The sequence below is a fragment of the Neolamprologus multifasciatus genome, chromosome 1, assembly GCF_963576455.1.
Source record: "Neolamprologus multifasciatus chromosome 1, fNeoMul1.2, whole genome shotgun sequence".
NCBI lineage: Eukaryota > Metazoa > Chordata > Actinopteri > Cichliformes > Cichlidae > Neolamprologus > Neolamprologus multifasciatus.
Genome location: NC_140439.1, coordinates 24,230,509 through 24,243,588, shown reverse-complemented (window position 1 = coordinate 24,243,588; position 13,080 = coordinate 24,230,509). Strand labels below are relative to the sequence as shown.

The 13,080-nt window shown below is 38.1% G+C and overlaps 1 protein-coding gene across 1 annotated transcript in view; it reads left to right on the top strand.

The window, feature by feature from the left end:
- The window catches only part of csmd1b (CUB and Sushi multiple domains 1b), a 437,934-nt gene that overhangs the window by 306,031 nt on the left and 118,823 nt on the right, over positions 1-13,080 (top strand). The window contains 6 exon segments of the mRNA XM_085164942.1: positions 86-224; positions 1,070-1,257; positions 1,373-1,561; positions 7,318-7,434; positions 7,985-8,200; positions 9,534-9,722. Coding sequence (XP_085021068.1) covers positions 86-224; positions 1,070-1,257; positions 1,373-1,561; positions 7,318-7,434; positions 7,985-8,200; positions 9,534-9,722 — 1,038 coding nt within the window.

The following is a 13,080-nucleotide window of genomic DNA, read 5'->3' as shown; positions in this document are numbered from 1 at the left end:
AGGAGCAATTTACAGACATTTACAAGGAGAAAATGATTAATTTAATTTCCTGTGGTTGTGTGTGGGGGTCTTTGTTTCCATCCAGCTCCCTGTGGAGGGCATCTTACAGCTCCTACAGGTGTTTTGCTATCTCCTGGTTGGCCCTCCTTTTACAAAGACTCTCTGAACTGCCAGTGGGTGATTGAAGCACAAGCAGACCATGCTGTAAAGATACACTTTGACAAGTAAGTGTATTACTCAACTATGCTGTTGACTGATTTGTCAAATGTGTTTGTTCAAAAATTGTTGAAGTTTGACTGTTAATGGTTAGATAATATGTTAGGGAGTGCATTATTTAGTTAATATTTTAGTTGGGCAGTCTTTCATATGCAGTATAAGGTAGTCAGATATAAATGAGGCTGGTGAGTTACTGCTGCAGTAAATGATTAATGTTGGCTTTTTACATTTTTTTTTCTTCTGGAAACAAGCCACAGACAGATGCAGTGTAGCCTGAAACTGCAATAGCAGAAATTTGTCTTTTTGAAATGTGACGTACACGCCGAGTTATCTTCATCGCCTATGAGGCATTTCATTTGTGGACGATTCAGCATACTTCTTCTGAAGCAGAGGCTAGTTAATTTTCCATTTAGCTGGTCAGATATAATTATTTAGATACCGCGTTGTTGCAGTGTGTCAGTAGCTCCCAAATCTTGGTTTCTGTTCAACTAGATAGGTTGGTGATATCCTTTTTCTGGATCATCTACTATTTGATGCTTAGACCCAAAAATCAACTGATTAGGCCCTGTAGCTCCAACTTAATGTAAATGGGTTAATTAGTGTTTAAGTGTTTTAGCTATTTAATAGAATAGTTGAAGGTGTGACTGATTGATTGCTTACATATCAGTCAAGTTTCTTATATGGTAGTACTTTGTTATAGCTCAATGGGGGTTTTTTTGCCTACAGTGGATAAATTGTGCAAAATGAACAATATTGTCGAGTTTCTGTTTTTTCAGCGTTGGAATTTATTAACATGTATAACTTGCAGTTGGGAATTTCATGTGCATGTTTTTGTTTTTCTTTGTTTCTCTAGGTTCCAGACAGAAGTCAACTATGACACACTGGAGATCAGGGATGGCCCCTCAGCATCCTCTCTCCTGATCGGCGAATACCATGGTACCCAAGCGCCTCATTTCCTGATTTCCACATCAAACTTCCTGTTCCTGTTGTTCACTACAGACAACAGCCGCTCTGCCGCAGGCTTCAGCATCAGATATGAAAGTAAGTCTAAATGACTGATAGACTGAAATGCCTGGTAGACACACTCGAAATTGCTTACAGACGCAAATACACTCAACCTCTTGACACTGCGGCGGTTGTGTGATGTGATTTTCAGGTGTGAAAATGGAGTCAGACTCGTGTCTCGATCCTGGTATCCCAGTGAATGGTCGTCGCCATGGCAGCAGCTTTTCCATTGGCTCTCGTGTGTCATTTACATGTGACCCGGGATACACACTTAGCGATCAGGAGCCAATTGTTTGCGAGCAGAATCATCAGTGGAGTCACGCTCTTCCCAGTTGTGATGGTTAGTATCTTCTTTTATTTGATTTGATTTCTTTCAGGAATTACCCAGTAGCGTGAGTAATACAATCAGGGGCGAATGCTGTTCTCTCGTGACTCACCTCACACAGTTTCACATTCTCTAAACATGGAAAAGAGTGAAAAAATGTTGTCAACATACTGACAGAGCAGGCCATTGTGGTTTGGGGTTTGTTTTCTTTTAACCAAAGACATTGCCCAGTTTTTGCCTCCAGAAGTGCTTAGTTGGGAGAACAGCTTGAAATAGCTTTATAAATACACTTCTCAAGCCAAAAGCTGCATTAAATGCTTTCGTTGGCAAAATAAGTCATCTTGAGCTGAATTTAATTCTGGCCAAATTGTTGTTTGATTGATTATGTGTGCTTTAGAGTTGATGTTTTTAATTCTCCAACTAAATATTGCAACTAAGAAATAGTAGCCACCACAGTCTTTTGTAAGGAGTTTTATCTAATCATTTTATTTACACTGGAAATCAATGTATGAGCTCTTTTTTTAAGTTAATCTGGCACTACAGGAAAAGTTGAAATTGCATCTTGCTTTGATAGACTCTTGAAAGATTGCTAAATATCAGACTTTGTTATACTATTTAGCACTTTTCTTACAATCCATCTCAACTATAACTATATAACTGTGTTCGCTGCACCTTGGACAGGGCTCCATTCAATCACTTGGCTACCACATACAGACAGATGCACACTGAACTTGACATCTGCTGTATGTAAATCCTCTCTGAAGATCTAGAGACACTGTTTTTTTCACTTTTTTGTTCAATCCTGTCCTCATAGCTAAACATTTTTAAGGGAATGTTTTTTTGTTTGTTAAGCAACTTACCACTGACATATGAATCATTCAAAAATAAAATAAGCCTCTAACTCAGGGGACAGCTTTGTGTCTACACATAACAGACAATATGAAGTAGCAAGGAAGCAGTTTTTAAATTGCACCTTTAAGCACTTTGTTACTAGCAGCCTAGTGCAAAAACACATCATTTGTCCCCATTACTTTAGTTGAATTTCCAAAATTGCCAAAGATAACACAGAATGACAAGCAACAAATAGTATTTTTACACCAACAGGGTGATTGCCAGAGAGCTGTTAGCTCTAAACTTTGCATATCATGATATAGTGTGTAATGTGTCCTTTGAGGAAACTGATCAAGACAGACTTTTAGCAGATGAACTGCAGGTGAAAGATCCATCTGTTCTTTAATGTGATCCATCTACTGTTCACCAGAGCCACATCAGAAATGCTCTCAGTTGAAGGCTGGTTTTTGGTTCAAATCATCAATGAGGAATATCTACAGTCATCTGTAAAACATGTTGGAGTCTCGGTCATGGTTTGAGGCTGAATTTCAGTCAGTTGATGCTGTCAAAACAAGTGGATTCTGAACACAAAAAAGTACAGTTAAACTTTCCTCTACCATGTGATAAAGCTTCCTTTTTCAGTATTGCAAACAGAACAGAACATATCAATCATGGACTGGCCTCCCCAGAGCCTTGATGTCGATATTATTGAAGCAATGTGGGATCATCTTGACAGAGAACAGAACCAAATCTGGCCAACATCCAAAGTAGAGCTTTAAATGTCCTTCAAGAACCTTGGAGGACTATTCCTGAAGACTACCTAGATTCATTAAAAGTACGCTTGCCCAAGAGAGTTCAGGCTGTGTTGAGGAATAAAGGTGGTCATAACCAAATATTGACATTCAAGCTCACTGGAGTTGCACAGAAACTTCTTTTTTGTTTCCTTATGTTGGCGCAATTTTGCATGCGCTTCAATAAATCTCTACCCGTATTCTCCATTTGGTAGCAAAAAGTAAAGAACTGATGGGTGGCTCAAGATTTCTGCAGATTACTGTTTATACTAAATTTTCTGCGTGGTCACTTCATTTCTACACTGACCCTGAACATTGAAACCCCGTTTGAATATCAACACAAAATACAGGAGAATAAAGATGGAAGTGGCAGAAAAGAGGATCAGTCTGTGTCAGAGGTAAAAGACATTTGAAAGGGAAGGTGTTTTCAGTGACACCAGTAGCTACTTTCCTTCATAGCAGAATATTGAAGAAAAAAAAAGTCTGTTCTCTCACTTCTGCCTTTTGCCCTGTAATTGGACAAACAGTCTTCACTCCCACCACAATGACTCAAGCTGGACATTTAGCCTTTGTGAACTTATTCAGGTCAATAGAAATTACTGAAACAGATGCTCCCTGGCTATTCAAAGGGCTTCCTAGGCAGCGTTTTTCCACAGCTTATGCTATGGTGGGAGTTAAACAAACAGCATCTCATCTGCTCTGCCAACTGAACATAATCAAATATGAAAATGAAAGGATATCACAAGTTAGGAGTAAGTTCATGGCAAAGCAATCTATGTCATACTTGCAGCCATGTAAGGCAAACAGTTTTAAACCGGCACTGTGACATTTTCAATTTTCAGCCAGGCATGCCACTGAATGAGACAGCTGTCACATTATAAGACATGTTATTTCAGAATGGCACTTTTCTGAAATGGTGTGTAAGACTTGACTTAATGTAATGTGAGATATAGTGTGCTTTTGGGCGAAGATCACAGTGGAATTATGTGTTAAGTATATTATTACCCAGCTGAAATTTAGATTAATCACACTTGGCTGCATGTTGTGGAAGTGTGGGACAAAACAACAAGTCTTGCAAATACTGTGCAAACCTACAATATCTACTCACAAAATTCTTGGTTATTCTATTTAAAAGAGCAAAGAAATCATCTTTAAGCCCTCCCACAGGCATGCTGGAAGCGATTCATACACACACTCGCACCCATTAATGGCAATAATGTTATTTACAGGACAGTCTCAGAGGCACAGTTAACATTTCACACACACTACATTACACAGACAGCACTGCATTTAAAATAAAAAGCAAAATGACATGTCGTCATCCCCCCAGGCATGCAGGCACCATTCCCTTTCAGTAATGCCAGAACGTCTATTCAACACAAACCATTCATCTTATTCCTGCAGGTCAGTTAAATCACCAAACAGATAACGCTGGCTGCTCTTTTATGTGTCAGGAAGAGTATTGAAGGGGTGCTGTGACATTTTAAAGCATGCAGTTGGTGCCAAGACAACAACTTGTTAGAAGTGACCAAAGTTAGAGAATCACTTAAGAAGACTAAGAATGTATTTAAAGACTAAGAAAAGGGAAGGAGGAGGAATGATGCTGAAAACTGATATGCTATCTTTATATATTTATCTCTCCTCTCCGAAAACCAAGCAGCTCTTTCTTTAGAATCCAGCCTCTTTCTCTGTTTCTTTTTTTTTGTTTGTTGGTCATGAATCGTCTCTCTTTCTTGTCACATTCTTTCTATGCATTGTTATACACCTCACAGTTTCTCACACACATTTCCTTAACGATCTCTCTCTCTCTCTCTCTCTCTCTCTTTTCACACACAGATGATTAGGACCACCAAAGTATGAACCGTTACACACGTTACATACATTACGTACAGACAGACATGCGCATGTGCCTCCCTTAACAAGGGTCATTTAGACAGACAGTGTCCTAGTTTTTGCCAAATCCTGATGGGAGTCTGAAAAGCTGGCAGAGGTTACCGCAACACTCACAAGACAGCTAGTCAGTGAGAGGGAACAGCTCGTATCACAGCTTCTTAAATCAACCCCAGCCCTGTTGAAATATGATATAGAATAGTAGGAAGAAAAATGATCAGACTGAGAGATTGAGAGAGAGAGAGGGGTGAAGACGAAGTCTGCACGCTGGAGTACCTGCAGCACGAAGAAATTAGAGGAGCTGTGAAATCTGTCCTCATAAAGGCAAAAATCATAAATAGTCTTTTTATAAACCTTTCACCAAACGAATGACTACTGCATTTATCTCTGTAGCTAAAAGATGCGTTTGCGTACCAAAATATATATAAATTGACAGTGAAGAAAAATGTTTTGTCTGTTTGTTTTGTTTATAGTCTGGAATCCGTTTGTTTTATAGCTGACAAAGAGATTCCTTTTATTGCCATGCCAGTCAAACACCTTGAAGCGCTTTAATTGAATTAAATTTATCTGAACTGCTCTGAATAGTACTGAAAGCGATGAAAGCTCAGTCAAAGAGAAGCAAAGAGTCAATATATTATCTTAGTTCAGAAGTCTCTGATGTACTGCTAGCTCTCTTTTGCTCTCCATTACATTACTATGGCATTTTTCATTCTGCAGTACCCCAAATGAATTTGTCCCGTTCCATATCAGTGAATTGCTCTGTGTGGAGGCTAGGTATCTGGTAACACACACACACACCAATCTCTCACTCTCTTTTAACAAACCAGTCTCTGTTTGTCTGTGACATTCTCCCTGCTCTTTCCTTTTGTCCTTTTGTTTCTGCAGTAAGCTCATCTTTAACCTTTGTTTCGTTCACTTTGCAAAATCTCTTTGCAAAAGCTTTTCTAACACAAAGGGCGTTTGCTGAAATCAGCACTGCTCATTGCTCACCGCTCATACTATACAGTAGAATGTTTGCACGCATAACAAGTCGATTTACGTACAAGACCTGAGACACCAGGTTTTGGTATTAGAGTTATGTATGACTAACATCTTAAGATCTTTATTCTTTATTATTATACGTTGTTCTACTGTACATTAATCTTTCTTCTTATGTAATCATAGAGTAAGTCTTCAGTACAGTCCTGAATTTAACACCATGCTAACAACACCAAATTCAGGGGTGATTTTCTGCAGGCTGGGGGGAAAAAAGCCAAGTCCCAGGAATTTAATAAAGAATTTATATTAATCTGCCAGTAGGTGGTGAGCAGAGTTGGGATTGTTACTCAAAAAATAAGTAATCTATTAGAAATGCTGGTTTCTTTTTTAAAAAATAATAATGTAATACTGTACTTACTTAGTTATCCATGGTGAAAGTAATTAATCACATTAATTTTGTGTCATGACCTAAAATGTATTGTCACATAGTTACCGGTTAAGAATATCTACCTTAGCCCCCTCTCCTGCAGCCTGGTACCAATCTGAAATAATGAAAACATCACTATAGTCTCTTTTTAGTGTTTGAACACAAAGCAAAGTTGAAAACCAACTCTAAGAGATTTCAAAATGTTTTTCACGCTGATTCTACTCTAACATGTAGAAATGGATGCTACAACGCTAGAAGCCCGATTCCTCATCACTGCTTTTTTTAAACACTGTTAAAGATCAGGCTCTGGCTGCTGGGCTAGGCTTTTAACATCCCTCTGGGTTCTTCACTAGCTTTGTCAAAGCATGCTGTCACTTTTCAGATACTTGTAATGAGCCAAGCTGCGTTAGCAGCATTATGTTTCTGTCTTGGACGCAGTTTTCACTTTACCATTGTGCTATTGTCCTTCGTGCAATAAAAACAAATGTAATGTCCACATTGTCGCTTCTCAAAAGTTGTAGAGCACCCCACCATTTTCCTCCTCCTTGGAAGGGAAAGGCATGTTCGCCATTATGCAGTCAACTAAAGACCCTTTGTAATACAAGTAACTACATAATTGAACTATAACATGATTACTGAATTAAGTACAATAATGCAATACTTTCTTGTGTTACTGAAAAATGTAATGTGACGATAGCAACATGTTACTTTGGAATTCATTACACCGATCACTGGTGGCGACCTCGTAACGGTACTGAAGATGTGTACATTTTTAGTACAACTTTTTTTGAGTTTTTTGAATAAAAGAAAATCTCCAGCTGTGTTCCAATCTTCTCTGTCTGTCACATTTTCAGCTCTTTGTGGAGGTTATGTTTATGGTAAAACGGGAACAATTCTGTCTCCTGGCTTTCCTGACTTCTACCCCAATTCTCTTAACTGCACCTGGACTATAGAAGTGTCCCATGGAAAAGGTAAGAATGCTCAAATGTAATGGAAATGTCAATCACTGGTTATAACATGTTAAAATATGTATTTTTTCATATTTTAATAATATGGAAAAATGTGCTAGGCAATGAAATGCGGCCACCCTTTGCCACAAATTCTCCAGTGTACACTTGGACAATTTTTCAAGTGTAAAAAATAGTTCTCTTAGACAACTTGCCACAGCCCTCTCACTATCTTCATGTAATGCCTCTTCATGTAATGCCAGACTGACTCAGAGATGTTGAGATCAGAGCGCCGTGGGGGTTCTATGGTTTTCTTGTCACTGCAGATAGTTTTATATGACTTACACATTATGCAAGATGGATTTGGGACAGAGCATATTCCTCACTGATGGTACTGGATGATGGATAAGAATCTCATGTACAGTGGCTTAGACTATTGCTTATATATATTGCCTGATAGAGTGTATGCTTTGCATATCTGTAACTGTCTATCTTACACTGCATGCCTATCCATCCATTCTTGCATTCATCTATCCTTTCATCCATCTATCCATTTTGCCATCTGTTCTTTCAGGAGTCCATTTGGTTTTCCACACTTTCCATCTGGAAGAGAACCATGACTACTTGTCAATCACAGAGGATGGCAATTTTCAGGTTCCGGTAGCTCGACTCACTGGCTCCGTGCTGCCTCCTAGTGTTAAAGCCGGACTCTATGGGAACTTCAGCGCTCAGCTACGGTTTATTTCAGATTTTTCCATGAGTTACGAAGGATTTAATATCACTTTCTCAGGTAAGAACACCTGAACACAATTTTTCTACTTCTTTTTTAGCATTGCATTGGCTAAAATTCATTTTAAAGCAAATTACAAGGCTTATTAAATTGGCCTGTTAGTGACTGTATGTCACGGTTCGCTTGAGGACTCACACGCTGGACTCAGAGGCACAGTTGGTATTTATTACATTTCCACCAGGTGTATATACAAATAGTGCAGGGGTAGTGCTATATACAAAGCGGTGACAGGGAAAAGGCTCCGGGGAAATCCAGGTAGGGAAAAGACGCTTGCTCCTCTTCTGACTCTCTCCTATCGTGACCAGTCTCTCTCCAAACACTCACACAAAAAAAGGAATCCGCTCGGGGAATGCAGGGTCGGGTCCAGGGGATCTATGTACAGAAGGAAGAACACGTTAGAGGTTTTGCACAGGGAAGCAAAAGAGAACTTGCTCAGAGCTGGGCTGCACTGACGCGAGTCACACACATCCAGCGATGAGTAGAAGCCACTCCCTGGCTTAAATGCTGGCTGCACTGATGAGGCCCAGGTGTTTCTTCTTCAGAGGGGCGTGGGCCGAGGGCGTGAACCCACCATGAACCCTGGCGAGAGAGCGAGAGAGAGAGCAAGAGAGAGAGAACGCTACTAGTCAGCGGCCTGCTGAACCCCTGGCCGTGACACTGTATGATGATCCCTTACCAATAAATAAATAAATAAATAACAAATTCATTGACTTTTCTTTAATGGCAGACTGTTGAAATTTTCAAACTAATAAACCAAATTGTTAGATACAGTGTTTCACCTGCTCAAGTAACTTTTTAATATGCGATGGAAAAAATGGGTTTTATGCATTATTAAACCTAACTGGTTATTTTGACAGATATGCAGTACATCTGGTTAAGTGCTGCACTTACATTTAAAAGCTTTTATTTGGGACCTGATACATGATACACAAATTTTTGACAGTTTCCTTAAGTATTTCAAACCTATTTGGCACTACAGATTACAGAGCTTCCTATCTCAGTGGATGAAGCAGTCTTAGGAAGTCTTAGATGAGACTGCTGCACATGTTTTCATAATGAGATGAAGCAGGGAAAACTAAATCAAATTTGTCCTTTTTAACATTCTTGTAATTTAAACTAATGACAGTTTAATAAATTAATCTTTAAGTATTTAAATTATTCTGGGGAATTTAAAATGAGTCTTTGTGACTCTTAAGTGACACAGCTCCAAATGCTTACATGTAGTGTTAATGCATTTCTTTCTAGTGTTGGCTAATATAACAATTTTTGCACACTTCTTATTATTAATACCTTCTTTCTTTTTATGCTGACTCATGACAATTTCTTTCTACAGAGTATGACTTGGAGCCATGTGAGGATCCTGGTGTACCAGCATCCAGCAGGAGAATGGGACTCAGCTTTCAAGTTGGTGATTCACTGAACTTTTCTTGCTTCCCTGGCTACCGACTTGAGGGAGAGAGCAAGATCACTTGTCTGGGAGGAGGCAGGCGAGTCTGGAGCAACACGCTACCACGATGTATAGGTAAGATGTCAGCGCTTAGGTTGACTGATTTGCCAAAAATATAAATTGATAGCAACGGCATGGAAAACAGCAATCATGGTAGATTATTTCTTCATTTGAAAAACATTTCCATTGCTAGCAGAAGTCAAACTGGATTTTCTGAGGTTGTGAATATATTTGCTAACTTTTTTTTTTTTTAAAAAAAGGTTTTTTTATGCAATATACTAAAAAAATATAATGTTGAAGATGTTATCTCTTCTATGAAAACAACTGGCAGGTGGCAAATAAAACAAAACTTTTAAAATAATTTCTTGGCCATATGAACAAACCTGGAGCATTGTTATAATTCAACAGTATTACTGTATTGCTAACATAACAATAATCGACTTGTTAAATGTTAGTTTTATTTGCTAGAATTTTGCTGTTTGCACGTTGTAACTTCTTTGCGTTTGATGTTTTCTTGGATCCTGGTGGTAATTTGCGAGTCTGACTGGTGGTTGCTGGTAATTTTGAAGCCCAGAAAGAGCAGACTGAAAATGCTATAATAGCATTATCTGTCAAGAGATCAAGCCTGACTAAGAGGAAACTAAGCAAGAGCAGCTGGCAATGTGCACTAGTTTCATCCCCTTTCGTTCCTTCTAAATGTTCCTCTCTTTAGCGCTCTGTCTCTGTCTAAATTTCTGTTTCTCCTTCTCTTCCTCTATATTTTGACAGTCCTTTGATAGATAATTGGGGCATTAGGCGCTATATGAAAAGTGTTAATACCGTGCCTTTTGTTACTCCCCTTTTCCCTTTTCTAATTTCTTTCTGAGCATTTTCAGGCTTGTCTGTCTTGGTTCATCTGCTATCTCTTCTTCTTTTCTTCCCCTTCCAATTCTCTCTTTATCCCTTTCCTGCCCCTCTTCTCGAGGCTCTGTTCTCTTACTCCCACTCTATTGTACTCTTTTCACTTTAAAAGGAATTTCTGAAGAATTGCTGTGACTCTCCTTTATTTATGCTCCTTACCTCCTACCTTAATCTGCTTTAGACACGACAGAACATTTACAGAAATGTTGTTTTGAATTTCAAATTTCTTCAGATTTGATAAACACTGCGTCTTTTTTTAGTGTGTTTTATATTGTTTCAAACCACCCTCTCTCATCTGTCTCATTACTCCCATTTCCTCTTTTTTTTCTTCTAAGTAGTGGTGGTCCTCTTCAGTGGGAGTTAAAAGCCTGCTCGGCTCTCTTCTTTTATCTCCTCCTCATTTGCATATGACAAAACACTATTTGTACAAAGTACCAGTTTATATGAATTCCTAAACTTTGATAGGCACGGCACCTGCTAGATCATTCTGTATAATTTTATGAAGGACTTCTCCGACATACTTATCCAGCCTTATTGTTTGCAGGGTTTTTTTGTGTGTTGTTTTGTTTTTCTGCCCTTTTATTAATGTTTTGTAGTTTATTTTCAAATTATTTTGTTGTTTTTGTAGCATATTTCAGACAATGCTTTTTGAACTGCAGTGCAGTGCAAGAGTCTTGAGCCAGCAGTCATTTCTTTATATTTTTGCAGGGGTTTCTTTTGGACTTGAACAATAGTTGTCCCAGCTTTCTGAAGGTCTTTCAAATGTTTCAACATTGGCTGCTTTGTCTCTCATTTTCAGTCCAATCCTTACACCTGACCATTTTCAGGGCAATGTTTTTTGTTTGTTAATCTGACATATGACTCATTCAAGAATAAAAAAGGGCCCTAACCTAGTAAAGAATGAACCAGTATTGTGTCTAAACATAATAGTCTCTTCAGGCATTTTGTGACTAGCAGTGTGTTGTAAATGCATATAATTTCCCCCATTTTAGCTGAAACTACAAACATTATCAATGATAGCACAGTTTAACAGGCATAAAATAGTATTTTTGCACCAACAAAGTGAGTACGAAAGAGTTATCAGCTGTTAACGTTGCTTATCTCAGCATAGTGTGCCCTTAAGAAATTTGAGGAAACTGGACAAGTGGAAGAAAAAAGAGGAAGTGGTAGGCATAAAAGATCAGTGTTGGTCAAGCTACTTGAAAAAAGTAATCAGTAACTAATTACTGATTACTTCCCCAAAAAAGTAATCCCGTTACTTTACTGATTACTTATTTTCAAAAGTAATTAATTACTTAGTTACTTAGTTACTTTTTAAAAACACGATTTACAACCTGAATAGGTAATAAAGTGATAGATCTTTCAGCCCAATTCTACTTTTTCTGCATAATCCATCATACAAAATGTAATCAAATGGAAAAGTCTCTTTTTAAAACTTGTTTCATTAGTTTTAATCTTTTAACTTAAAAATAAATTATATGCAACATTCTCTGACTGGAAGAAATTTGTTTAACATTTAAACCTGTTTTCTGCACATTCCAGCACATAAAATAAAATATTATTTTGTGTTTACACTCAGTCTTTCAAATAGATGCAAGTGAAACACAGCAGAAAATATCAAAGACTCAGCGGTCCTGTTGCTCTATTTTCACCTGTATAGCAGGCGGAGGTTTGCCCTGTTGCAGGTGTGCCGCAGCGGTCAGTGGAAGAATCCGCGAGTTTCTCTGTGTCGTAGCTAGTGATGGGATTTCTGGCTCTTTCGGTTTGACTCACTAAAAAGAGCTTGCTCTTTCAGCTGCGAACCGGCTCTTCCGGCTCCGAACCGGCTCTTCAGGTTGTTTTGTTGCTTTAATTAATTTATTATTAACAATAATATAAAATTATGCACAAAAGGAATTACTAACGTAAAAAAAAAAGTGGTTTCATTTATATATGTTTATATATAAATATATGCGGTGGCCCCTAGAGACAAAACACTACAAACTCCAAAACACATTTCTAGCATGAACTGAACTTCCAAAGCAGAGCTACTAGATCACTTAAATTACACAATTGAAAGCATGTGTGTATTGTTTGTGTATTTATACACAGGCACTCATATATATTCAAATAATTTAAAAAAAAGTTCATTTACCTGTTACTACCACACACCAAATCCGTGGTTGGTACTTGCTGGCTTGTGTAGCCACTAGGTAGCAAAAGCTCAACACTGCGCCTAGCATCCTGGAGTACTTCTGTTGTCTTTTGTACGTGTTTTGTTATGTGCTTCTGAGTTTTTATGTGCTTCGGAGTTTGTACGTGTTTTATGTGTTTTGGAGTTTTTACATGTTTTGGAGTTTGTACATGCTTCAGGGTTTGTATGTGCTTCAGAGTTTGACCGTGATTTGAAGTTTGTATGTGCTTTGTCTCTAGGGGCCACCGTAAATATACTTTTATTTATTCACTCCACATAAAATGTAATAAATAAATCATATAATACAAAAAACACATTTCAACTTTTAACTATTTAAATTTTCAGCTTTTTCCTTTTACA